The sequence below is a fragment of the Callorhinus ursinus genome, unplaced genomic scaffold (genome assembly GCF_003265705.2).
Source record: "Callorhinus ursinus isolate GAN/ISIS: 27379988/994484 unplaced genomic scaffold, GSC_fseal_2.0 scaffold2, whole genome shotgun sequence".
NCBI classification, from domain to species: Eukaryota; Metazoa; Chordata; class Mammalia; order Carnivora; family Otariidae; genus Callorhinus; species Callorhinus ursinus.
The window spans coordinates 12,836,829-12,863,133 of record NW_027397064.1 but is presented as its reverse complement, the minus strand read 5'-3'; the positions used below and the strand labels follow the sequence as shown (position 1 = coordinate 12,863,133).

The 26,305-nt window shown below is 45.8% G+C and overlaps 1 protein-coding gene across 3 annotated transcripts in view; it reads right to left on the bottom strand.

Moving 5' to 3' along the window:
• Positions 1-21,311, bottom strand: part of SERPINE2 (serpin family E member 2) — a 59,956-nt gene extending 38,645 nt beyond the window's left edge. The window contains exons 1-2 of one of the 3 annotated variants that reach the window (XM_025890738.2): positions 21,084-21,235; positions 14,004-14,146 (exon numbers count right to left, since the gene is read on the bottom strand). In XM_025890738.2, the coding sequence (XP_025746523.1) occupies positions 14,004-14,032 (29 nt within the window). In that variant the 5' untranslated portion in view covers positions 14,033-14,146; positions 21,084-21,235. Of the gene's footprint in view, positions 1-13,705; positions 13,965-14,003; positions 14,147-21,083 lie in introns of those variants that run through there. The other 2 variants (XM_073877987.1, XM_073877982.1) reach the window with 2 other exon arrangements.
• Positions 21,312-26,305: the final 4,994 nt, after the last annotated feature.

The window sequence follows — 26,305 nt, the reverse complement described above, 5'->3', positions numbered from 1 at the left end:
AATGGACAGAGACATGGACAAACATTTCACTGAAGAGAATATACAGATGGCCAATAAGCTCATGAAAAGGTGTTGAACATCATTTGCCATTAGGGATATGCCAATCAAAACCACAATGGGCCATCACTACACAAAGTAGCCAAAATAAAAGTTAGTGATAATGCTGGAGAAGAGGCAGAGAAACCGGAAAACTCACACGCTGCTGGTGGGTATGTAAAATGGTACAGCCAACTCTGGAAAATGGTTTGGCAGTTTCTCACAAAACTAAACATCATTTAATCACATAATCCAGCAATCTTACACATTTATGCAAACTCATGTTCACACAAAATCCTGTACACCAATGTACACAGCAGCTTTATTTGTAATAGCTGCAAACAGGAAACAGCCACATGTTCTTTAGTGGGTGGATGCTTAAAGAAACCGTGGCACATCCACACCAGGGGATACCGCTCAGCTTAAAAGGAATGAACTACTGGTACACTCAGCAATTTGGATGGATCTCAAGGGAATTAGGCTGAGTGAAAAAATTTTTGATTCCCAAAAGGTTATATACCATATGATTCCATTTATAAAATACTCTTAAAATGACAAAAGATGGAGAACATATTAGCGGTTACCAGGAGCCAGGGAGGCTGGGAGTGGGGGGCTGACACACAGGGTCCTTATGATGGAGCTCTTTGCTATCTTCCCTGTGGTGGTGGGCACACAAATCTACACATGATAAGACTGCAGACAAGTAAGTGCAGACACACACAAATGAGTGCCTGCAGAAACCTGAGTAAGATGGATGGCTTGTACCCATGTCAATTTCCTAGCTGTGGCATTTACTGTTGTGTATAGTTATGCAATGTGTTATCACTAGGGGAACTAGGGAAAGGGTACAAGGATCTCGCTGCATCATTTTTTACGACTGCATATGAATCTACAACTATCTCAAAATAAAAAAGTAAAACAAAACAAGTAAAAAACAAAACCTTATCTAAAAATTTTTGTCAGCAAACAAATGCACTTGAAGACAGATCTTTTTAAAATTTACTTTAATTCTTTTCCCAATAGGCATGCAAAAAACCCTCAATATTCTAAAAAAAAAAGATGCCAAAAATATGTTTTTGCATAATTATGCCTTTTCATAATTCTTTGATTAGTCTTCTTGGCCTCTGCAGGCTCCTGAGACAAACCACCCAAGTTCAAATCCCAGCTCCGTTATCAATTAACTCTATGACTTTTGACAAGTACTTCACATAACCGTGCCTCAGTTTCTTCATCTGTAAAATGGGTATGTATAATAGCAGTCTTGCCTTATGAGCTGTTGCAGAGAGTAAAAAAGGGTAGCACATCTCAGATTCTTTAGACAGTTCTTGAAGATACTAAGAGCTCAACCAAAGCCGGCTTCGCCATTACTGCCACTTCCTACCATCATTGTGGTGCCTCAAGAGTCCTTGGGTCTCTCCTCAGCCTCTTAAGGCCTGCACACCAACCTATCTTCATAGTTCTCTCATTGCAAAATATCCCCAAATTCCAAATTCTAAAAATCAAAATTTTAAAAGCTGTCTTTTCTATTTGCTTGTGGTCTTTTTTCAGTTGTGGGCCATTTCCTTCATTTCTTTGCTGTAGGAGGAATTCAAAGGTCTAGTATGTGACTTTATCAGAGCTTGGCGGCTGGTCACAAGTCCTCAGGGAAGGTAGCCTTGTGTTCCAGGGGGCAGTAGCCAGGGTCCGTGAAGCCTCCAAAAATGGCCCTGGTGATGGGGTCAGGAAATTACTGATGGTCACTGGGTGACTTTGGAAATGGACTCAGGCTCTGGGGACCTTCCTTGTGTTCTTTCCAAGACTACCAGGCTCAAGAATAAGATAAATGTTCAGCTAAAGCTGAAATAGGGTGGGATTAGATTAAAACAATTTAAAAAAATTTTTAGTGCAGTGAAGCCAGATGAGACTTGCCTTAGTGGTCGAAAGCCTCAATGGTACAAGTCTGACGGTAAGCTGACTCTCATCTCTGTTCTACTTGCTTAGACAGAAAAATATCTAATATAGAAAATGCTTGGTGATTTCCCAAAGAAGCCATTTAGAAACAATTCTGAGCTACAGTGGAAAGCCTATTATGATAGCAAGCAGAGAACAGAGGTACTACAGGAGAAATACCTTACATTTTAGCGAGCAGAGCCAACTTGAACAGTTTCCTTTAAGGAAAAAAAATTAAGTAGAAAGACATACAGAAGTCCCCTCACCCATTTTCATAGAAATTCTAAGATGGGGGGAAAAAGTACATAGTCATCCTTAAACCTGCTGTTCTTCCAGGTTCTACAACCCAATTGGTGTGGTACTCTATCCATCCAAGAATCTAAGCTGGAAGTGGGGGAGTCACCCTTCATCCTTCCCTTCCCCATTTGACCCATCAACAAACTCTACCACTCTACCTCTGACACAGTTCCTGAATGGTCTACTCTCTCTACCTCCTTTGCCCCCAGTCAAGCCACCAGCATTCCTGGAATAGAACAGTAGTCCCTTATATCCAACTCACTGTACTACCCCAGTGACCTTGCTGACCAGGAAGGCTGACCACGACCCTCGGCACCAAGACCAGCGTTAAACCCTCTTATGGCATCCCTAATTCTTATGATGAAATGAAATTCCCTCCCACAGCCTATGAGTTGACCTGCCTTGTCTGGATTTGGCTTCCTTCTAGAGAGACACTCTCCTCTTGGCAGTTCACGGGAGCTGCCAGGCTCTTTCCAGCCTCAGGCCTCCATGCTCATGCTCCCCCTGACTGGAAAACTTGCCATCTCCCCTTCTCTTTGTGCCTGTGAGTGAGGGGAGGCCCCTGTCTGTCCTGCTGCCCACTCTTCCCCAGCATCCAACATAGTACATGAGGACACTGAGGTGCTCAATATGTCAAGGCATTAATGAAAAAGCCAGGTTTTCAACTATGACCTTAACTCCCCTCATGTACTAATGTCAATTACAGAAACCACCATCTTAAAAGGAGGGTGTATTCTGAAGTATTTGGGGAAGTCATTTTTTTTTTTTTTTTTTAAGAAATTCTAGAGCAAGGCTTCACAACTTGGGTACTATTTGCATTTTAAGCTGGATAATTCTTTGTTGGGAGGGACTGTCCTGTGTATTGCAGGATGTTAAGCAGCATCCCTGGCCTCTACCCATTTTATGTTAGTAGCATCCCCCCACCCAACTGCAACAACCAAATGTTCCAAGACATTGACAAACATCTGGAGACACTGACAAATGTCCCTGGGGTGATAGGGAGGGTCGATCACCCTGGTTGAGAACCACTGATCCAGAGAAAAATTAAAAATTGGTGGTTAGGACTTTAACGCTGACCATTAAATACCTAAGTAACCCATATTTTAAATCACATTGAGCAACAATGCATTTTAATAATTACCTAACCACCATTTACAACATCATTTCAGTGAGAACATGCATTCCAAATCCCCAGTAACATTTATGAATGACCACGGAGAGGCTGGGTGGTCCATCCTGAGAGTCAACTTCGCTTTCTGCATCAGTACTATAGGTGATGTCTGATATGAAATGGCTGGCAAAGCATGGTGGGAAAGGAATGGGAGGTAAGAGAAGAGTTGGGGGAAGGATGGGGTTCCCCATATCTGACCTGACCTTTTGTCTGTATCTGGTACGTGAAAACAGGAAAGAGAAACAAGACAATGCCTTCATGCTTGGCTGGGGTCTTTCACGAATGCACAGCCCACAGAACCCTCTGACAGTCCAGCATCCTTGGTCTTTTTGTGGTGTGGCACAGCCCAGGAATGAAATGTGAAGGACTGAATCTCAATACTGCACGAACTTCCTGTCCATTGCCCACCCCTTTGACTAATGTGATGCTACTGAGCTTGGAGAACCTCTTCAGGAATGCAAAATGACATCGTAGTTTTACCTGCCACACTGCAACAATATTTTCAATTATTGGTTAAACTGCAAATGCCCCATGAGTCATTTAAATAAATCTCACATGTATGAAATAGTCAATTGTGTTCTCAGCGCAATTCCCAGCTGTAAAAATAGAGCCACACGGAACGTATTTTTTTCTGCAGCTAATTGAAAATACTGCACATATAATGCATGATTTAAAGCACCCAGGAGGAATTTCAATTTGCATTCCCTATTTTAAAATGTACAATCAAGAGCTGTCTTAAAGTGCCCTACACATTTAAGTCAGTATTGCTTGCCTGAAGCCCCAGCCACTTCTAAATTTTCACACTACTAATTGATGACTGAGGATTTTAATGCTCCCAGCGACTTTTAAAACAATGGCTTTAATAGGGCTGCATTTCCTGAGAAAACAAACAGTCTCGGACTTGACAGGTTCAAATCTCTGCAGCCCAGACAAAATTCCCAAAACAGCAGCAAGATGCCTGCCAGGAGCAAGGGACTTGTGTAACAGCCTTCACTCAGGAATCCAAACTGTGATCTCTTCAGTGCCTACAGCACTGCCCTGGAGTGCGAAAAGATGCTTCAATATTCTCGATGGTTGATCAAATGGTGGCTGGCAGAGTATGTAGCCATAAAGAAAGGGGCTGTCAAAGTAACAGGTACCAAAGAAGGAGTGCCCAGACTCTTGGGGCCTGGGGAAAGGGAGCTGCAAAATTGACAACCATTTTCCATTTCTAACAGAGCTTTAGAGGCTGCACAAATACTCGTGTGCTTTCTCCGTCAACAAAACAGTTCCCTTGGTCCTGTGCCCTGAGTAATGCACAAGGTTAGAAATGACAAAATGAAGGGAAAACACAGCCTAACCTCGAGAGCTATGGGCGAACTGGAGACAGAAGTACTTAAGGGACTCAGAAGCCAAGTGGGCCTGATACGTAGTGTTAAGAGTTCCAAGCAAATGAGAAAAGTGTCAGTTAGCTTTTACTTTACATGCAATTGTATTGCGTTTGACCATTAGTATCTCTCTATACAGAAAATTAGTCAGAAGAGATGAAAACCAGAAAAGCAGCCATAATGTCCCCTCTCAAGACAAGAGTGAGCAGCAATGGTGGCAACTGACAAGTGATAACCAAACTAGCAAAGAATTAAAAGCATCGGAATTTAAAGCAACAACGGACACTCAATATACATTTATTCAATAAATGACGGTACCACTCACAAATTAGTGTTGTTCCTCAGGTATGCAAACCTTTAACCCCTAGCTTTTGTTCTACAAATTAAGAAATAGAATTTAGATAGAAGGTAAGGACTAAAAAATGATCTCTTTTAATAAACTGTCTCCAAGGGCTAATGTCTTTTATTATCTGTAGTTAAGACACAGACAGCCCCCACCACTTGAGAATGAAGGCATCTACTGTGTGGCACTGTGTTGACAATACTCAGCCTCCAGGGCTCATGGACTAGGAACTTCCTCACAGGCCATCTGGGACTGACCCAGACTGAGTTCTAGAACTTGGACCATCGACTGTCCAATGTGCTTTTGTGAGACACTTATCAAATAACCTTCCTACGGCAAGTGGACTTCCTATGCAGGTTTTGTTTGAGTGGGGAGGAGGCTAACAGGCTAAAGGACCATCTTCTCATTCTCCCATCTCCTACAAGTGTGGTAATTGTGAGCCTCTCTGATCTGCAACATTCCTGGGGCTCCTGACGGAACCTGAGTTTCTCTTTGGTGCTGCTTGCTGTGCAACCCCCTAAGGGATGCCATCTAAGGGGAGCCCACCTGAGAAGTCAGCTTCTCCGACATCATGGAACTAAAATACAACATTCAGTGATCCATCCTGTGTTTTGCTTCTCCCTTTGGCACCACTGGGTACTTATTTATGATCTTTTTTTCCCCCAGGCAAACAAGAGGAAGGTAGGATAGGGCTGAACTTGTGTTGAGGAGCCGGGGAAGGAAGAGAGCAGTATGGCTCCGTCAGCCTCCTGATACGCCTCCATCCCCTGGTAGGTTCACGGACACAGTTCAGGAACGAGAAAGGCTCAGGGCAAACGGACAGGCGGCATCTTTCCTATCCTCCCTCTAAATAGATTAATGATGTTGTATTAAAACTGGATTCAGTTGTGGACACAGAGCCATTACATTCCATTTTTCATTAGATGGCTGTAGTGCTGCTTTGAGGTTAAGTTTGGCAGCCTCCAGAAAGTGATCCTATGACACCTGGGCACACTTTCCTCTCTTCTTCTTCAGTTTCCCGTCCAGTTCTGGTGACTAAGCCCCCTCTTTACCCAGTCTTGGCTTGGGAGACCCAAACAGGCTAACCCCATCTGAATCTCTCAGTGTGAGTGTTCGGTATTTATTTATTACAAGTGAAACAGTCATGCAGAGGAGGTTGGGAATGGATATAACAGGGAATGGTTCCCTGGTCCCCTCATTTTAACTTCCGGAGGGAAATTATATGAGGCAGACATCTTCTGAAATAAATATACATATATCTATCTATAGGCAAAAGATCTAGAAATACTTCTGAAGTAGGAAGAAGGAATGAGGGATGGGGAAGATAAAATAGTCAATAACTTCAAGAAAGGCTCCTCTGCTGTGATCTCGGATCCTCTGCTCACTTCTTTCAGTACAAAGAGTTTGTAAACAAACAAAATCCCAAAGTAATATTTTAAAAGATGACCCCTCTATATTTTCATGTTTACTTCCAGCAAGCAACCATCAAACCAGCAAAGTTCTGCAAAGCTCAGAAACCATCTGAAGTAATGGGAAGCATGATTCCAAACTTGGCTTTAGCTACCCAAGTACCGAGGTTCTTCCTTTAGCCTGACTTTATTTCTCTTGCTGAGCATCTTGCTAATGGCTTCTGAAGGGATTTTGGGGGGCGGGGAGGGGGCGTGTTCAGCTATTTCACAGAAGAAACCTGTGTCCACGTTAACACAATTGTGGGACAGGCCTATAGACTAGTCCCAGGCCTGCCGGCATCAGACAAATTGCTTCGGACAAATCGCACCAAATGCGACTCAGTTTCTTCATCTATAAAATCAACGATGACCCTCCTCTAGCATCCCATACCTCAGAAGGTTGCTATGAGGATCACATAAGACATCATCCTGGACAACGACGTGACAACTCTTAGGCACCACACAACTTTTCCCCGCAAGACCAGCTTTTTACTTCCCCACATCCAGTGCAAAGGCAGAAGAATAAGGAATTCTGGAATTAAAAATCGATGACTTAATGAAAGTTCTTTCTCTCTGCCTAACCTCTGCTGTCAGGTATTGATTGCATGGAGGAATCTCTAGGGATGGAGGAGCTGAGCTTCTTTTCAGCATCAAGTCACATTTTATAGGGGAGAACCGTCTCCCCAGTTTCTCATAGCGAGCTACAGAGACGATGTTCACTAACAATGGAGCTGGGGGGTAGCTGCACAGGAGGGGGGTTGAGGGAAGGGCATTTATAGAGCTCCTACTGCGCTGACAGCCCTGTGAACATGTCATCTCATTGAATCTCACATGAGCCCCTCCAGGTACAGCTGAGGTAACAGAGACGCTGACTAATCTGCCCACATCACACAGCAAGAAACCACACGGATATGCCCACAAGTCAGATGCTGCCAGAGGCTTCTCCCAGAGAGGGCAGGGCTGCTCCTGTCACCTGCCTCCTCCTTGTCCAATCCCTGGTCCTTTCGTCTATTTCTTTGATTAAGTTCTAATTACCATATGTGCTGGAGTAGACGGTTCTCTCCCATTTAAGACGGACTTCCTCTTTTTCCCAACGAGAAGATCCCCAACACCTCCCACTCCTGCCCACCCAAGTTTTGGTCAACCTGACTAAACTTCATGACGAAGACGTGAAATCACATATATTACGATTTGGAAATGGTACTTTTCTTTCCATTCTCCCCTTCCATGAAGCAATTTAACTCAGAGGTTTCCCAGACATCTTCTCCAAGCCTGTCATCACTCCAAGTTGTCTAACAACTTTCCCAAGCACATCATCTCCTTTTTGTCCAAGTTGCCTATGATACAGAACTTTTCAAATCTATATGCCACACCGTCACTGAAAAATCTCTCTGAAGCCATACGAAGTCCTTCATAGGCCATCGAGGCAGTTGCCTTCAAAGAAGAAAATATATACATGATAGCCACGCATGTTACTGTGTGACTTTTTAAAGTGCCTTATAGTCTTCGTGAAACTTCATTTAACAGAGAGTAGTTATCTCCTCAGCAAACCCATTCCTTCTCCTTCCCAAACATAGAGCTAGGGCTACACTTCCTAGCCTCTGTTGTACGTGGCAGTGTCCATGAGACTGAAACGTGGTCAATAAAATGGGAACAGGAGTGATGTATGCCACTCTTAGACCTGGCCCATCAAGAGCTGCCATATGCAATCCTCTGTGATCTCTCTGCTTCCACCAGCTTGATGCTGACAAGGATCATGACCCTGGAAACTGCTGCTAAGTCAAGTGGAGCTGGAAGTGAGAAAGAGGCTGGCTCCCTGATTCACCAGGTTTGGAACAGACGTGCCCATTTTGGGCATTATGCAAATGGAAGTTTGTGACATGGCACATAGTTGGATTTATTTATTATAGCAATCAGCATTATCTTAATGAACAGAGCACTTAAAATTTGGCAATTGTGAAGTCATGACCTCAGGAATAATTACTAAATCTGTATTCTAATTCTGTGCCTTTTTTTTTTTTAAACCCTCTTGTACAGTGCAACCTCTATGAACATTCAGAATAAATACTGATTAAGGGGATGGCAGGCTTATGTGCCCTTCTCCCTTTGTTTGCAAGACTCACTTATAAGTCTCATCCATCCAGGGCTTTTGGTGAACTCTGACTAATGAACTTATCATGATCTTTGCAAATGGGAGACTTTGAAAGGACCCTAACATATAGCAACCCCCAATTTCCCTGAGGAATGATCCTGGGGACAGTTTTCCTTTCGTATTCATGCACACAGTTTTCAAATTAGAAAACACTTTTTTCACAGAGAAAAATTACATATTTTGGTGCTTTTAATAACTTATTAAGGCATCACTTTGGCAGTACTTTTGCCTTGCATGCCTGACCAGGAAGAGACCAAGTCTTGATGCAGTTTTACAGTCTCCAGTGTCTTGTACTCATGAGCATTCAATGAAAGGAAAAGTTGTAAGGCTTTACACCTTTTTGAAGTTGCCCACGAATATTCTTTTCTTTTCTTTTCTTTTTTTTTTCTTAAGAGAACTGATCTCTCCTCCATGAAGGAGTTACCTCCTTGTATTTACTCATGGAGAACATTTGAAAGACTAAATGGCCAACACTTATTATTATTACAAATCAGTAAGTAGCAAGCGACATAATTTAGAGCAGAAAGGGTTTTATGGAGAATAATGCAAAAGAAAAAAAACAAATAAGGACTGCATTACCCATGAAGGCTATCTAGACATTTGCGTTTATCAGCTACTTGACAATATTTCACATTGTGCATAGACTTACCTCTCCCGTGCACGACCATTGATAGTAACTGATATTTAAGAACCTTCTATGAGTAAAGGGCTTTAGCATTAGCACTGATGAGCCTCCTAGCTTCCTGGAAAGCTGGGCATTCCTACCTTTATTTCATGCAGAAGGAAACAGTGACCCAGAGACTATCCATCACTTGCCCTCATTCCCGAATCTCAGGGAGCCTCCGGGTTCCTCATCTACAGAACCACCTCGGGCCACCAGCCTTTCAAGGCTGTCAAGAGAATGCAGGGGGGCCATGCACGTAAAGAGCTTCCACAGTCCATGACTTACATTGGCACCACGACTAGACTAGTCATCGGGGGTCACACACTGCTTGCTCTCCTGAAGTCCTTCCCCACAAAGAGGGAAGGGAGAGGGCTTCTGTGCAGCCTTCCCAGGGACTGAGTCCACACTAACCCCTCTGGTCTGGCCTTCCAGACATCTCATGCAAAGCACTCATTTTGGCAGTGAATTACTACTGACCTAGTGCAGTACTGGGGGTCAGTCAGGCTGATGGGTCTGCTCCAGGGGAAGAAGAGTTGATCAACATGGTACTTGATGATAATAAAAAGCTAACCAATTTTGAGGTATTTTTACCACTGCACTGAAATCCTCTACAGAAAATGTACCCCCTTGTTGCGTCCGCCCATGACAGTGTACCATGGCTCTTGAACTGTTGGGGGGGTCACCGATTTGTGAAACTGTTCATCTTGGACTGTTAAAGTATCACAGATATGCCCTTTCTAATCGAAACATATAAGATCCTCAAAGGTCAACCTGTGTTGTGGAGACTTCTAGGTCCCTCAGAGTGTCTGGCTGAAAAACTAGTTCTTAAACCAAATGCACCCAAACACAATAGGGCTGCCATTTTGAAGTCTTGTGTGGGGCAGATGCATCAGGAATAAGTCTTGGGGAATCTCTTTACTCTCTGGGAATAATCCTCTTCAAGAAGATGGGGGTGAACAACACAGAGAAGAGGAGACATGAATCAGCCAAGTGGCTCTAAGGGATGGATGGTGAGTGTCCACAAGTCAGCGGAGTACTCTGGGGGCTGATCAAGGGTAGATGACAAGTGATTGCAGTTCTGGCTGCTGTACCCAGACTTGATGATTGGAGAGGTGACAAGGGACAGGAGCAGAGACCCAAGTTCTCAACTTGCCTCAGCCCTGACCTTGCCAAGTGATTTAAGTCACCGTTTGCTAGCTCCCTGTCTGTGAAGCAGGGACAATGCTAGCTTTCTCTACAAAGAAGGGAATATCCTCATCAGCTCCATTCTCCAGCTCTGGAAATGAAGCCCAGAGAGGAAAGTATTTTGTGGACATCAAACTACTAACTGTAGAGCTGGGGCTTAAACCCAGGTTCATCTGATTCCCAAGTTCACCCTGTCCAGCATGCTCTGACGTCTCATGTGTGGGGCCCTGCGCTGTTGCCCAGACACCACTGTCTAGTTTCAGTCACTCCCTGAAAACAACGTTTCAGGATGAAAGATCTCTACTGTGGAGACACGCAGACTTGGAGTGAATATCCCATGGGTGAGATTCTCGGCAGGGTGCTCCACACACCCCAATCTCCGTTTTCTTGCCTGCCAGCTAGGACTCATTTCAACCTTCCAAGGGTGGTTGAGATTCAATAAGATCATGTATAAAATGTGCCTAACAGTACTTGACACACTGAAGATCCACGCTCTTTCATTTCCTTCTTCCCTTTTGGGCTCCTCGGCATCAGGTACTGTGGAACGAACCCAGGAGGATAAGATAGACCAAAAAAATCCTCGAGGGTTCCTAACAGGGGAGATGAAACACAAAGAACCACAACACAAGGTAGAAAGGAAGACAAAAAGCATGATTTTGCCATTGTACATGTAAAAACTACATACTTATCCTACCCAAAAGAAACTGTAGGCTAATGAGTAACATACATGCATGGAAACAACTATGTGTTCAGTACTTGCTGAATTAATTCACCGTTGAGTATGATTAGCACTTTGATATTCATGATTTACCACCGTGCTGCACAAGGACAGGTTGACGATGCATACTTTGGCATCTCTGGCCAATCCTCTAAATTGCTACTTTAATTAAGTGTCATTAAGAAATGAACATAGGTTTGGCATAAGATGATATGAGTCTATCTGTAAATTAATTTCAAAGAGAAAATCCACACCTTTAGGAAAAGGAAGCTCTCCTTATAATTAAGTCGTCACACAGAATCAATCTCCCTGGCACCTTGTATCCCACTGTCCGAGCAACAATTCAGGTGTGGACACACACTGAGTGCTGTATAAAATCCCAAATGGCTATTTGCCAGTAAAATCCTAAAATCTCCTACTAATGGCAGCAGAAAATACATTTCCTATCCGGGAAAGTCTGCTGAGGCTAGTCCAACATTCATAGAAAATCTTCTGTATCCTGAGGGAATCAAGTCATAATTAAAGGACTGTGTGTTTAAAATCTATTCAGTATGTGTTCAAAATTATTATTTCTGGGTATTTGGATATCAGTGGATATCACTGGATACAGGACTTTTTCACAGCCTGAGAAACAAGAACAAAAAGAGAAGACTCTGGGTACCACATTTGCAAAGACCCAAATATTAAACCAAATAGATTATTTTTCTGCGGCAGAGACATTTATTAATTCTTCATAGTTAACATATATATATAAAGCACCCAAGCTGACAGGGCTAGCCTGCAATGTGCCCCGAGAAAGACCTCCTGGTACCACAGCTGTTTACATTTCCTCACACAGGTGTGAGAGGGAGTTTACTTCCTGCACTGACCATCCTTCGCTCCACAGCCAATTATTAGAAGAGCTGGAAGCCTGCGGAAAGGACCGATGACCAGCTGATCACTGGGAGCACTGCCCACTGAGAGTGTTACAGGTCTGGAAACCAAGCATGTGAACACACAGAGCGAGTCCCTCAGTCACCGGATCAAAGACACAATGAAAACAGGAGTCCTGGAGGAGAGAAATGCTTGCCTGGACTACGGTGACAAACAGAACCCTACCGCCATGTCATGTCCTGGAAGGCAGCTCCGTTCTAGCCCCTGTGCTCAGCACCTACAGTATATACTCCACCTCATCCTCCCAAACTTAAGCCACAGTTACCTTCATGTCCAACTCACAAATGAAGAAACTGAGGCTTGGAGTTCAGTAAATCATCTATGGCCTCCTGATCTCGAGCTAGTAACTGACAGAATCTAGATTCAGACCAGTCTATTGGCCTCCAAACCTTCCATACTCTTAAGTACTGCACTGTACTAAGGAAGGAGAGGTGGGGGACAGGCGAGGGGAGGGGAAAGTACGCCATTCAGACAGGACAAATTTTGAAAAAAAAGGTAACTATTTAAAAAAAAAAAAAAACTCTAAGGGGTGCCTGGGTAGCTCAGTTGGTTAGGCGCCCGACTCTTGATTTTAGCCCACGTCATGATCTCAGGGTCACGAGATTGAGCCTAATGCACTGGGCATGGAGCCTGCTTAAGATTCTCTCTCTCCCTCCCTCCCTCTGCCCCTCATCCCCCCTCTCGTGCACGTGTGTGCACGCACTCTTTCCCTCTCTCTCTCTCTCTCTCTCAAAAAAAAAAAACCCTATAAAAACAAAAATTATATCTCAATGTTCTAAGCGAAGTCTCCACACATTTGTGAAGTTCAATCGGGTATTTTTTTTAAAGATTTATTTATTTATTTGAGAGCATGCATGAGCACAAGCTGCGGGGCAGAGGGAGAGGGATAGAGGATCCTCAAGCAGATTCCACTCTGAGCAAGGAGCCTCATGCGGGGCTCGATCCCAGGACTGAGATCATGACCCGAGCCCAAATCAAGAGTTGACCACTCAACCAACTGAGCCACCCAGGTGCCCCTCAATTAGGCATCTTTTAAAAGTCATGTCGCAGTCCTTGTTTGATTATGTTAACTTTTATCCAGCTCAGCCTAAGCTATTCCCTCAACTCTGGGTAAATGCGCTCTACCTTTTCAGTCCAAAGGTCAGTACTAATTTTAGAGTTTGAGTCCTAGGAAAAAACAAAAACAAAACAAAAACAAGTGTCTAAGGAATAAACTGGGCGGGGGTGTGGGGCAGCAACAGGTCTAAAAAGCTTACTTCCAACAGAAGGCAAAAATATTAGCCTCTTTCCGTGAGTTTTGGTTGTGTTACTGAAGGATATCAAGCATCCAACTGAGAAGATGGTCTTCTGAAAGGAGGCGTGTTATTTGACAAGAACTTATTTTTGAAAAGTTATAAATATTGATGAGCTATGAATCTTTGAAAATTCACGGTATCAGCCCACAGTTCACACATTTACACACCTGGGTTCAGGATCTGGCATTGACACATACAGGCTGTATGTAGGACCATGGATACTACAGCTGCTGCACACTCCTCTTTCCCAACTGAGCGAGTGGAGGATGCTACTATCTGTCGTGCAGACAGGGATGAGGCTCCAGGAGACAAGAGAGAGCCTCCATCAACCGGAAACAAATATTAATGGCAGTTGGGGTAACTTGCCTGTCCAGCACACCCCTCTCAATACGCTTTCCCCTCCCGACCACAGGTTTGAAGATGTGACTCAGACTCTGGCCAATCACAGTACCCCATTCCCGTCACCACAGCCATTGGTCCAAGGAAAGGCACATGACCCAAAATGAGGCAATCAGAGTGCCTCCCTAGGATTTTTCCAACTGGAACTGGCAGGAAGCCCCTCTTCCCTCCTGGGTCATTAGGCTGGTCCCAGAGAGGATGAAGACCACCTGCAAAGAGACACAGAGGGAGAGAAAAGAGCCCTAAAGCCCCGAGTCTCTGGTTTCAGTCACCTCCTGCACCAGAGGCACCCCCACCATCTCGGGGTCTGCAATGTAAGCCACCAGGTCCCCCTTGCACCCCATCTTTTTGCATCACTTACACTGACTTGGGTTTCTGCACTTGTAACCAAAAGATAATGCAGTAGTTAATAGCTCATATAATCTGAACAGTGACCAAACCCTCAAGATCATTTCTTCCTAAGCAGATTCCTTATTTCAAGAATGAAAAATAAATTTAGTAGAAGAAGCAAGCACTGCCATTATTTATATAGCATTTTCTCAAAAGAAAGGGAGAAAAATCTATTTTCATTTGCAGTCACCTTAGTCATTTTCAAGTGGGCTTCATATTTGGTGTTAAACTTTCTCACATACCCACACCCACTTTCAAGATTTGGTCCATAAAAACTTAGGCAAAAACAAGTGGTTATTTTCTCTGTAGCTATATTAGTTGGCACTAAATAGAAAGGAAAGTGGGGGGAGAAAGCGCTGATGCTATTTTTGGTATGTTCTTAAGAGAAATTCCCCAGGTTACCAGAGTTCTCGCTGCAGCAAGTGGGGGAGGGCATTACAACAACAAAACAAAGTACATTTACCAAGATTTGCAGTCACTACAAGAAATCCTTTCTGCCTTTTCATAGGGTTTTTTCCCTTTTATATTAAAATCTCCTCCACATTATCTTTCTCCCAAGAATTAACTAATAAAAATAGAAAGGCACAGTGGGTTCCAATTCTGGAATTATCCCCTCTGAAGCAAAGAGCAAGGTCTGAGGTCAACCTGAAGCAAGAGCATGAGGTGTTCCTGGGCTGACCTTGAACTGGGGTGTCTACCCCAACCTTTGAAGGAATTCAAGGATGAAACAGGGGACATGTCTGTCCAAATGCAGGAATGGAATTGCAAACAGAGAATTGCTTAGGCTCAGTGTACATCCCCATGCACAAAAAAGAGCCCCAGAAGGAATGCCAACTTCTCTGGACTGGGCTTACATCCAGACCTAGAAACCTAACAGCAGAATAAGGGGAGAATCATTGACTGTGTAAATAGACCTGCCCTGTTTGGGTGAAAGGCAGCATTTCTCAAAAGAGAAATAAAATCCTACTACTCTTTCAGTGCTCTTAGATGAACTGTGAACTTAAAAGATAAGAAATAACCTGAAGATGTAGTTTATTGCATTTGACTCTACTCCATACCTAAGGGTGATTTTTTTTTTTAACCCAACTTTGACTTTCAGATCAGACATGCAATCTACTCATGAGGAATGATGGTTTGGGAAAGAGAAGCTAGGCACATTCATGGGTAGAGAGAGTGGTTTACAAAGAAGATCAAGTATAGGGGACCCAATTTATCTAACATTTTTTATAAATGCCTTTAAGTGGGGATACAAACTAAATCTTCATGTTGGCCCTCAGTGCTATTTCTGAGTACTAAAGATCCAAGCTGAGTGATTTCATAGATTTAAAAGAGAGAGAAAGAGAGGGATAAGAATTTCATGTAGATAAACATTAAATAATGCATTTAAGAAAAAATTTCATCTAGATCTGATCTTGATGAGAAAGCAGGACCAAAAAGGAAAGTAAGTCAAGAAGTTTTAGGGTTTTTTTTTTTTAATTTAATTTTTTTTTTGAGAGAGAGAGAGAGAGAGAGAGAGAGAGAGAGAAAGAGAGGGGTGGAGGGAGGAGCAGGGGGAGAGGGACAAGCAGACTCCTCACTGAGCGTGGAGCCCAATGCAGGGCTGGATCTCAGGACCCTGAGATCATGACCTGAGCTAAAATTAAGAGTCAGATGCTTAACCGACTGAGTCCCACAGGTGTCCCAGGTTGTTTTTTGTTGTTTTTTTTTTTAATGACATCTTTGATTTCATCACACCCATTGTATAGATAAAACATTAAGTTCTAGATGATTAACTATACAAATCACGGGCAGCACAGCCCAGACTCTCTCTCAACTCTTTCCATCAAACTTGACTGAAGATATTAGCCAAAAAACCACCAAGGCAAAAAAAAAAAAAAAAAAGTCAGCAAGAAGGCATGCATCACCATCACTGAAAAAGTTAACGGAAGCCAGAGAGAATTCTCCTACCTTGTACAAACCACAAAATAGGGCACAGCCCAGCCAGTGGATCTCAAGGAAGACAGAACCAAGCCAAAAGAGGTTCAGATGAGAATAACTGAAGTGAATATAGGTACAGAAGTACTTCCGGGTTAGACTTCTGCTTTTTCCTAAGTAATGCTCTATCTCAAAAGACATGATTGATCAAAAAGATTTTAACTTTTTAATTCTTAAAACTTTTTTTTTGCTGTGAAAATATATATACTTAATGCAGAAGTACCAAAACAGGAGTGGAGGTCCTGGTGGGGGTGGTGGTGGTGGTGGAGAAGCTCCCCTCCAAGCCCAAAAGATAAGCACTCTTTAATAAAGTTTGGAGTAAACTTATGAAAAACAGAAATATGGCTCAGTTCAGATATCCATTAAATGCCCTTGGATCATGCACCATGGTGAGTGCAAATGAAGCTAAAACACAGGTCCATCTTCACTGCACTCAGAGCCTAGTGGGGAAAGCACGTAGCTACAGTGCAGTACCTGCCATTGGAGAGGCCTCCACGGGGCGCTCCACACGTACCAGGGAGGGCTGGGGGTAGTGGTTTTCAGGAAAGACTTTGTGGAACAGATGATACAGGACCCAAGTCTCGAAAAGGGGGAAGTGAACCAGACAATGAACGCAGAGGATGGAGAAAGAGAATTCTAGGCCGAGGTCCCGTAGGAGCACAGGCGAAGAGGCATGGCAGCGCCACAGTGTGAGGAGTCTGCAGGAACTTCGGTTTTGCAAGAAAATAAAGCTTGGGGAAGGGCACAAGGCGGGGAGGTGGGAAGGAGTGGAAGAAAATGTAGACTTCGTCAGGTCATTGCAAAGGGCCAGCAGCCCGAGGGGTTGCTGGGAAGAGGGTGGAGCACCGCGGCAAGTTCCCTGGCTGACTGCGGAGGAGTTCTGCGACACGAGGGTCCAGAGAATGACCTCGGGAGCACGCCACAGGACTCTGGGCACCAGGGGTTAAACGGAGCCTGCCATTTTCCAAGGGCTGAGGGCTCCTGGGGCAGCCCCTGCCTCTGTATCTACAGTCTCCCCTACCGTGGAATCCACCCTGTCCCCATCTGCGCCCAAGGCGGTGGTGAGGAAGCAGGAGGGTGGTGAGGTCTGTGGAAAGGGTTTATAGACGGCAGAGACTACATCTCGATACAGGTGAGGTAACACTGGAATTATGTATACCCCGTTCTCCTTACAGAAGTTCCAAGGTGTGTTGAGAAACTGAGGGGCAGTACCTCATAAAGACAATAGCTTACCTCTCCGTCGGAGCTGCCTAACCCCTGATACAACAGGGCTGTGCCTTCAGAGTCAGGGTTTGCCCCAAAGGCAAGAGGGAAGCAGGGTCTTTATCAGGAGGGACACCAGCAGATCTGGATTTGGAGGAACCGAGGAAAGTCACCCCAGCCCTGATGTGGGAGACAGTTCAAAGGGGTACAACGCTAGGATATGAGAAATCTGGCAGGAGGCTGTACAGTTAGGCACCAGGGATTCACAGGCTGCCGCTGGCCTCCCTGGCCTATGGGTGCTAACTCAGGAGCCCGTGGGAGCCAGGAGGCTACCGTAAATGAGGACCACGGGTCCAGGGAGAACCAAGGAGCAAGCGACCGCCAGCGTAGTTGGGCGCTGGAAACTCCACGCGAGCCAAGTGTTGCCACACGGGACTGGAGGCCTTGTGTTCCAGGTCTTCTGATCTTTAAAAGAAGCTGTAAATGCAAGTGGTATTTTAATATTTCCAATATTAACTCAAGTTTTGTATACTTTGTTCAGGCCAACAACACATCTGCCAACTGGAAATGGCACGCCGGCCACCATTTTGCTGGTTCTGGCCTCTGAAGCAGGGCCGGGCCACTGTGACTACAGCAGAGGGTGAGGTGATTTCACAGCATGGAGAAGCGATAGGGCTTGGTGACTGCATGCGGGGAGTGCTGAGGGAGTCTAGCCTTTCCAGAAGGTTTCTGCTTTAATACCCTGGTGACTGGCAGAGCTGCCGCCAAAAAAAAAAAAAAAAAAGGCAAATTTTGGCCGATGATGGAATGGGTATGGGGTGGATGATGAGAACTAAAATCAGTCAGTCTTGGACTCACTGTGGGTTGTTTGCCTACAAGGCTGGATGGATAAACCCACCGGACTGTAGGTAACTAGCTGGAGACACCAATCTGGGGCTTACTTTGTATTGACGATAGCTGAGGCTTGGGGAATGTGCTTCACCCAATGACTCTGTATAGAGCAGAACAGAGATCAGGACAGAGCCCTGGGTAACCCCAGGAGGTAGTGGAGAGGCAATGGAGGAAGAGGGAAAACCAGGGGGACACAGCAACTAGGGAAGAAAGAAAAAGTATCCGAAAGGAAGGAAAGGTCCATATCCAATGCCATAGGGAAGTCTAGAGAGAATGTGCAGGATCACTGTTCAGGAATTGTGGGGTCTTCTCCTACTTTGGGGGAGCCTCTGGCCAGCTCACAGGGAGCTGAGAAGAAAGCAGAGAACAGGGGAAATGTTAACTCATTTGAGAAGCCCGGGAGACACAGTGGTCGCTAGAGAGGAGGTGGGGGTGCAGGGACAAGGAAGATGATGGCATTCTAAAAATACTGTTAAATTAGGAAAGAGTTCATGGAGAGACCCTAGGCAGTGCCAAAGGGAGGCCTTCTCTCTAATCTTCCCTGAGTTCCCTGCCCCAACTTGATTTTTTCTATTATTCCACCCTATTCATTTTATCATAGCATAATTATGTTTGCTTTTCATCGGTTTCTTCCCACAAGAATGACCATTCCAAGACAGCAAGAATCTGCTGTATTTATCACACTTCAGAGCCAAGCAAAGCGCCTGGACACAGTAGGTGCTTAAGAAGATGTCTTGGATGAGGGGGTAAATTTGGAAAAGTTTGTAGGAGGGAAATGGGGTAAGACATGGAGAGACTTCAATTCAGTGGCCCCTACTTTCCAGGTAGAGTGGGCCATGAAGTCACCTTTTGAACCGGAAGGAGGGAGGGAAAGAGGTCTCTTGTGTTGAGGAAGAGTTGCAATGGGAACACTAGTTTGCAACCTGGAAGGCAGGAACTTGTGATTGAGATATTGAGACACTGATGTTTCTGATTTCAGAAGATGAGCATCTCTGAGCGAGGGCAAGACTTCAATAAAGTTGGAGGACCCAGTTGCTAGAGCGGGTGGAGGTCACTGGATTTGAGATGGTCAAGTAAGTGGGAACAGAGAGCATCCCCTACATGGACTTTGGGACAGGAGGGGGAGCAAAAGCCCAGGAGCCAAAGTCCCTGAAGGAGATGACTAGCTGGCAGAGGATGGTCACACAGAGGGGTGGGTGGGACATGGCTCATTTCCAACTCTAATACCTCAATCTCTCACTGGTATTTATTCCACCCATGGGTGGAACTTAAAAACTAATGTCCTTTGGAGACTGAGTCATTTTTGTTCTTTTAAAATTACACTAATATGTGAAGTTCATAGGAGGCAGAAATTTTCCGCATAGATTCATTTTTGTTTAGAATAAAGGATGGATGACATCTTTATGACCTTCAGTAACTGCCCAACACTGTACAATATTTTCAAACATCATTTTAATGTAGAATCAAAATTTGGGGGTTGAAAGGATCCTTAGATTATTTAGGCTAACACCTTCATTTGCATAGCTGAAGATAATTTTTGCTGAAATACTGCAAACAGCAATAATTACTGATTTAGATATGCAGAGAGCATTGAAAGTATCTTCAATTTTTGAAGTTTGCTTTTAGATATACAAATTAGCAATGCTTACATTTCTTCCAGTTATCTCTGTTCAACTTTGAATATAAAATCTCCAAAGTACAAAATTATCACGTAAATTGTTCCTGAACAGTTCAGAGAAGTAAACTGCTTCCTGGCTTGAAAGAGCCAGTCAAACCTTCAAACACCTTTTTATGTTGGATGCTAAATATAAGAACATTCTCTGCAAAGTGGTCAAAGCAAGACACAAAAGCATTTGAGATTTCTCAAGAGAGACACATATGATTATTTTTCGTTCATTAAAACATTAAAACCTTCAATAGCATCTCCCATAACACCTGAAGGTGGAGTGCTGTCTTATGTAATAGAAGCCTTCCATCCCCGCTCAGTTCGCAGGCAAATTAAACACCTAATTCCGCCCAGAATTTCTGAGTACACTTTCACCTTACCTGTAGCCACTAATCAGTGTCTCGATTCCCATTTCTACAGATGATGAAAATAGCAAAAATCTGCTCCATAGGGTTGAACTGATTGCCAGAGGCCAATTTAAAGGCTCTCCCCCAAACCACTGGTCACCCCAACCCTGATCGGGCAGCGGTAACCACAGAGTCGGTTTGTCTTTCCCCAACAGGCAGCGCACACGCAAAGTACAGGGTAGAGGACGCTTGCCTAGTACCTGGGTACCTCTGGTTCAGGGTCACCGGCGCCAGCGAGGATGCGCCGGCACAAACCACGCCGGCCCCGGGACTCCCAGCTGCGGGCACACCTGGACGCCACAGCCGTCGCGGCCCCCTCCTCGCCCGGCCCGGGTCCTCCTCCGGCTCCCCGCGGGCCGGGCACAGAGCCGGGCGCGTACGCAGTCTCGGCCGAGGCAGCCCGAGGGAGGCTGAGAAAGTTCCTCCGCCTCGACGTCGCCGCCCCGGGGCCCCGCTCGCCCCGCACGCCCCGCAGCCTCCGGGCCGGACGCAAGGTCGCGGAGCGGGCGGCGCGCAGAGCCCCGGGACCGTGGCCGGCGCAGGGGGCACGCCCGCCGCGCCCCTCCCGCCCCCGGGCGCCCGCGATCGGCCGCGGGGCGCGCAGCCCGTACTCACCACCCCTCGCTCGGGATCCCCAGGTGGCGGCGGTGGAGAGCGGCCGGAGCCGGAACCGGAGCCGGAGCCGGAGCCGGAGCTGGGTGGCGGCAGGGCGGAGAGTCGGAGGACCGGGAGCGGCGGCGGCGGCGGCGGCGAGGCAGGTCGGGGAAGCGAAGAGGCGGCGGCGCCTGCACTCGCCGCGCAGCCCGAGCAGCCCGGCAGTCCCACAGCGCAGGCTGGGCGGCCGCGGCGGCGGGGGCTTTATCGCTGCCCGCCCCGCCCCCGCCCCTTCCTGCCGCCCCCGCCCCCGGCCCGCCCCGCCCCGCCTTCCCGCCGCCTCCTTTGTGTGCCAGCGGGCCGCAGCGTCCCCGCGCCCGCACGCCGGGACGCCCCCACTCCGGCCGCTGCCTCGCGGCTGCCGCCCCCAAACCCTCCAAGTCGTGGGGTTGCGCCCGGATCGCGGCGGGAGACGCGCCGAGCTCGGGGTGCGGCGCCAGCCCCCGCCGGGCTGCACGTGGGTCGACGGGGTCCGGCCGTGTGTGGGGACAGGGAGGGACCCAAGGGCTCGCGGCGCGTCCCGGGGACGCTGGCAAGTCGTCTTGGCTGCCCCCTGGGGGAGACACGGGGGTGCCCCGGGACCGTACCCACCGGTCTGGGTGATGGGGATAACGGTGCCGGGTCGCGGCCAGGGAGGGGCAGAGCGCCCCTCGAGACGCTTCGCGGGGTGCCCCGGAGCCGACTTCTCCTGGTCGGCTGGTCGCCGTAGCCAGATGGCAGACAAGGGAATCTAGAAATGTGGATTTGTGGCTGCGGTGACAGCGTGAGGTACCCGCAGAGTCCTGGGAATCCAGTCCTTCCCAGTCGGTAACTACAACGGATGGGACCTTGTGCGCAACAGAGGCGCAGCCCCCGGAGGCGGGCGACATATCACCCTCTGGCTCCCAGCTGTATTACCCAGATCTCATACATGCAGTCCTTCTTCGCGTCAACTTGGGTTTGTGGGGACGCAACTTTAATGACATAATTATGTTGCCCTCAGTGCAGAATCCTCACCGGCAGGCCCACGGCCCCAACTGTGAGAAGGAAATGTGGTAAATCTCCTAAGACACAGCGGTGGAATAAGGTTGCATCTACTGATGAGAGCAACTTGGATGATCTACAATTGGTGTGTAGGCGGCCATGCTAGACGGTGTGTGTGTATGTGTGTGTTGGGGTGAAGGAGTCACTTTAAAAAGTGTAAAATCTGGGCCAGCCTGAGGGTATTCACAGCCTCTCTTATAGGGAAACATGCTATGGGAGGGTTGGCTCCCAGTCCACAAAAAGAAAACCTGTTTCATTATTTTACAGTCATGCCTAATATTCATATTTAATTACAGGGCAGGATATAAATGCTTTTTCCTTGTTCTCTCTGCCTAACATGCTCTCCCCTGGCCCCCGTGATCGACTTAATGACTGCCTCCTTATACCTCAGGGCACAACTCAAATGTCACCTTCTCTAGGAAACCTTCCCTGATCACTTGACCTAAAGTCACTTCCAACTTTTTCCAACTTACTACTTTCTTCATAGCACTCATCATCCTTTGAATTTTTTTTTTTTTTTACATTTTTCTTGGCTAGTTCTTTTCCACCCTTCCTCATTAGAAAATATACTTCCTACATTTGTATTTTTGGGGTAAATACCCAGTAGTGCAATTGCTGGATCATATGGTAGCTCTATTTTCAACTTTTTGAAGAACCTCCATACTGTTTTCCAGAGTGGCTGCACCAGCTTGTATATGGTGATTAACATAACGTAATAAAAAAAATAAATAAATAAATAGAAAATATACTCCCAGAAAGCAGGGAAGAGAAAAACCAGTTCACCATGGTTTTCACCTCACCCCATCCCTAGTGCCAGAGCCAACATGACACGTACAGTAGTTGCTCAATAAATATTTGTTGACTGGTAGGTGAACAAGGGCCAACTGACTATTGACATGGTTAAGTATTGCTCCAGGCAACGGGTTAGGGCTTACTCTAGACTGGGAGGCCCAGCTGGACCTGGGAGGAATGAAGTGGAGGGAGAAGCTAAGAGCAGAAAAGCCCAGAGCTGTGTTCGAGCAGCTGGGAGTAGCCTCTTCCAGATGGAAGGGAGTCATTCAGGGAACTAGTGGATGGAGAAATAAATTAGAACTGAGAAGTGTGGGTAGAGCCCGTTTAGGAAAGCCTGCCTGATGCCCTGCATCCATTTCTGGCCAAATCACTTTTTGTAATTGAAAATCTTTATTGAGATAATTGTAGTTTCTCATGCAGTTGCAAGAGCTAACACAGAGAGGTCCCTGGTATACTTTGTCCAGTTTTCCCCAATAGTAACAGTTTACAAAACTATTAGATGATATCCCAATCAGAAGATTGGGATATTGATTGATATATTGATTTATATCTCAAACAGTTTGGTTAATTTTTTGCAAATTAAAATTTAGAGTCAGTTTACTCTAAGTTTTTGAGGGAATGCACAGATACTATTTTAAAGGGTTTCAGTCTCTTGTTTTCATGGAGCCAACATTTTTTAGGGAGAAAACATTTTATTTTCCCAATTAGAGTGTAATTAGGGTGGGTTTCTTCAGCTATAAAAGACAGTCAGAAGTCTTTGGGACTTACCTCTTTCGTTTACATTTTAATGACCGCCAGTCACTTCCCTGTTCTACCCAGTACTGTCAAAGGAACATTTTGAGCAATACTGTCCATGACTTGTCAATTCTGAAATCAGACAGGATGCGGTGTTAACTAATCTGCTAAGCTAAGCCCAACCACGAATGTGCCTTTCTCCCTCCTTGGACATTGGATGGGACTGCCAATGAGTGTCTCCCAAAGGGAAGTGATTCAAGACAAAGACCCATTCTGCCACTAGGATATGTGGGGAATACCAACTATGCTTGCTACAGAATGTGCATGGCTGGTGTTGGCTGGCCCTCCTGATTCCAGCAAGAGGATACAGAAGCAATCTCCTAAGCTTTCCATGACATTCAAGTGACAAGGCACTTTGACACCCATCATTAGAGGTTTGCCCCAAAGCAGCTGTGTTCCTGCTTCAGTTGGTGCCCAGGAACAGCCACTCTTCTCGTATTTGACCCTCTTTGAAGTGTATTTCTCATGGATGTATACTTTCAACGTGCATTTTCCTCCTGTCTCTACCTTGGTCTTATTTGAGAAATCCAAATTATTATCCTACCTGCCTCTTCCTTTGCGATTCACATTCACAGCAGAATTTCATTTTGTCCTTCAATTGTGTGGCTTGCCTTAATTCTCAGATAGAGCTTCAAATTGTTTATTCCTTAAAAAATTTTCAGAAGTGACCTGGAATTTAGCCAGCTCCAGCCAGTCTCTGAGTTTGGCTTTGTGTCCATAAGCCGCAGTTGAGAGAAACGCACGAAATGCCCAAACAGAATAAAACAAATGATCTATTTAGTCTCGTTTCCTCTCTTGGAAGAGATCCAGTGTTGAGTGCTTTGGAAGAAGATGAAAATCTCCCTGCCCCACCCCCACTCTCCCCCATACACCCAAACAGTATGACCTTGTATTTAAGGAAAAACTATCCCTACTTCCCAATGGGTGATGGTGTTTTGTCTGGAAGAGTGACCAATGTCATGATAGTAAGATAATAGTCACTCCTCTGCTATCTAAACCCTATTTAAAACACATTACACCACAAGACTACTTGTTACACAACATTATGGATGCAAATGTTGTTATGTAAGATTGTTTCAACCGGGGGAAAGGAGACTGCTTATAACAATTCGCTTGGACAATTAGTTTCTGGGACTGTTGCATCGGTGTAATTTTTTTTTTTTTTTAAAGCTTACAAAAGGCATTTGTCTTTTTTATTTCCCTTACTGGTTGGCTTTTAAATAAGTCCAATTTTCTTTTTCTATAATTTCTGAAACAGATGAAGGCAGAGCATCAATTCACACTTTCCCATTGTCACTACTTTTCACAAGAGCTTCAGAGAAAAGATATCAGTAAGTGCCGTGCTGAGTATTCTTTTGTCCTTGTATTTGGCCAAATGCGATGGGAAGCCCTCAGTGCTGAGGATCACTGTGATACTGCCCCATTCAATCCCCGACCTAGGTCTTCTTCCTTTCACCGCCACACAATGGATGCTGCCTCCTGACCCCTGCCCCTCTCCCCGATCTACCTTCTTTCCTGCGTCACTGGGTCTTCTGCCTGTCTCATGCCCTTCATCCTTCCCCTTCTTGTCTCGCAAAGGTTACCCATAACTTCCAATGATTGCAACCCCAGCAGGCTTTCACCATTCTTTATCACCCTTGATCTCTTGGCAGCATTTAACTCTCGTGTTTTGCCCATTTTCGAAACTCCTTAGCCTATTCTCTCTCTTCCAGTTGCCTAACCAGCCTTTTTCTTACCCTCATCAAATCCTCCTCCACCTTGCGTGTTGCTGTGTGCGCCGCGGTCCGCTCCCTCTCCTCGGCACACTCTCTCAGGGGCGTGAACGCTGACTGGTCGTGGCCTGTGCAGCATCTATTCCCCCTGTCTTTTGACAGCTGAACCTGGTTTCCTTTGGAAAATCACTTCTGCTTTCTTTCTGGGCCACAGTGTTGGGAATGGAAGACAAGGTGTCCTTCCTTCCTTTAGCGGAGCTGTGGGTATATGACCAAGGCAAGAGGATCCCCTCCCAGGACTTCGAACCCTGAGGAGTAGGGAAAGTAATTGCAGCTGACTCATCTCAGCCCAACGAGATGGTTCGTGAGTTCTACACCTGAGCCCCCAGCACCGTTGTGGTTCCTGCCCCTTGTAAGTAAAGGTCCACAGTGGACTCTTCATTTCTTTGAGCCTTTTCCACTTTTCACCAGATTTGGTTTCTTTTGCTTGCAACCAGGGACCCCTGACAGATGTATCCTAGATGTGTGTAGCTTTGCTTAGTTCTGAGTGCATCCCACACCTGTATCTACAGATGACCTTGACCTGTGTCCCCAGTTCCTACTCGAGTATCTCCAAATGCCTGGTGGACACCTCCACCTAGTGTCCCGTTGTCATCTCTGCCTAATGAGTATAAAGCCAACTTATTCTCTGCACTCCCTCAGTGTTTTGGAGGAATGACTGCCTTCTTGGTCGCTGAAGCCAGAAAGATGAGAATGTGTTCTGACTCCTCCCCTTTCCTTTATTCATCCATATCCAGTCATTCCCTGCATTCTGAGTTTCCCCCCAAATCCCTCTTATTCTCCCATCTCCTCCCTTCTTCT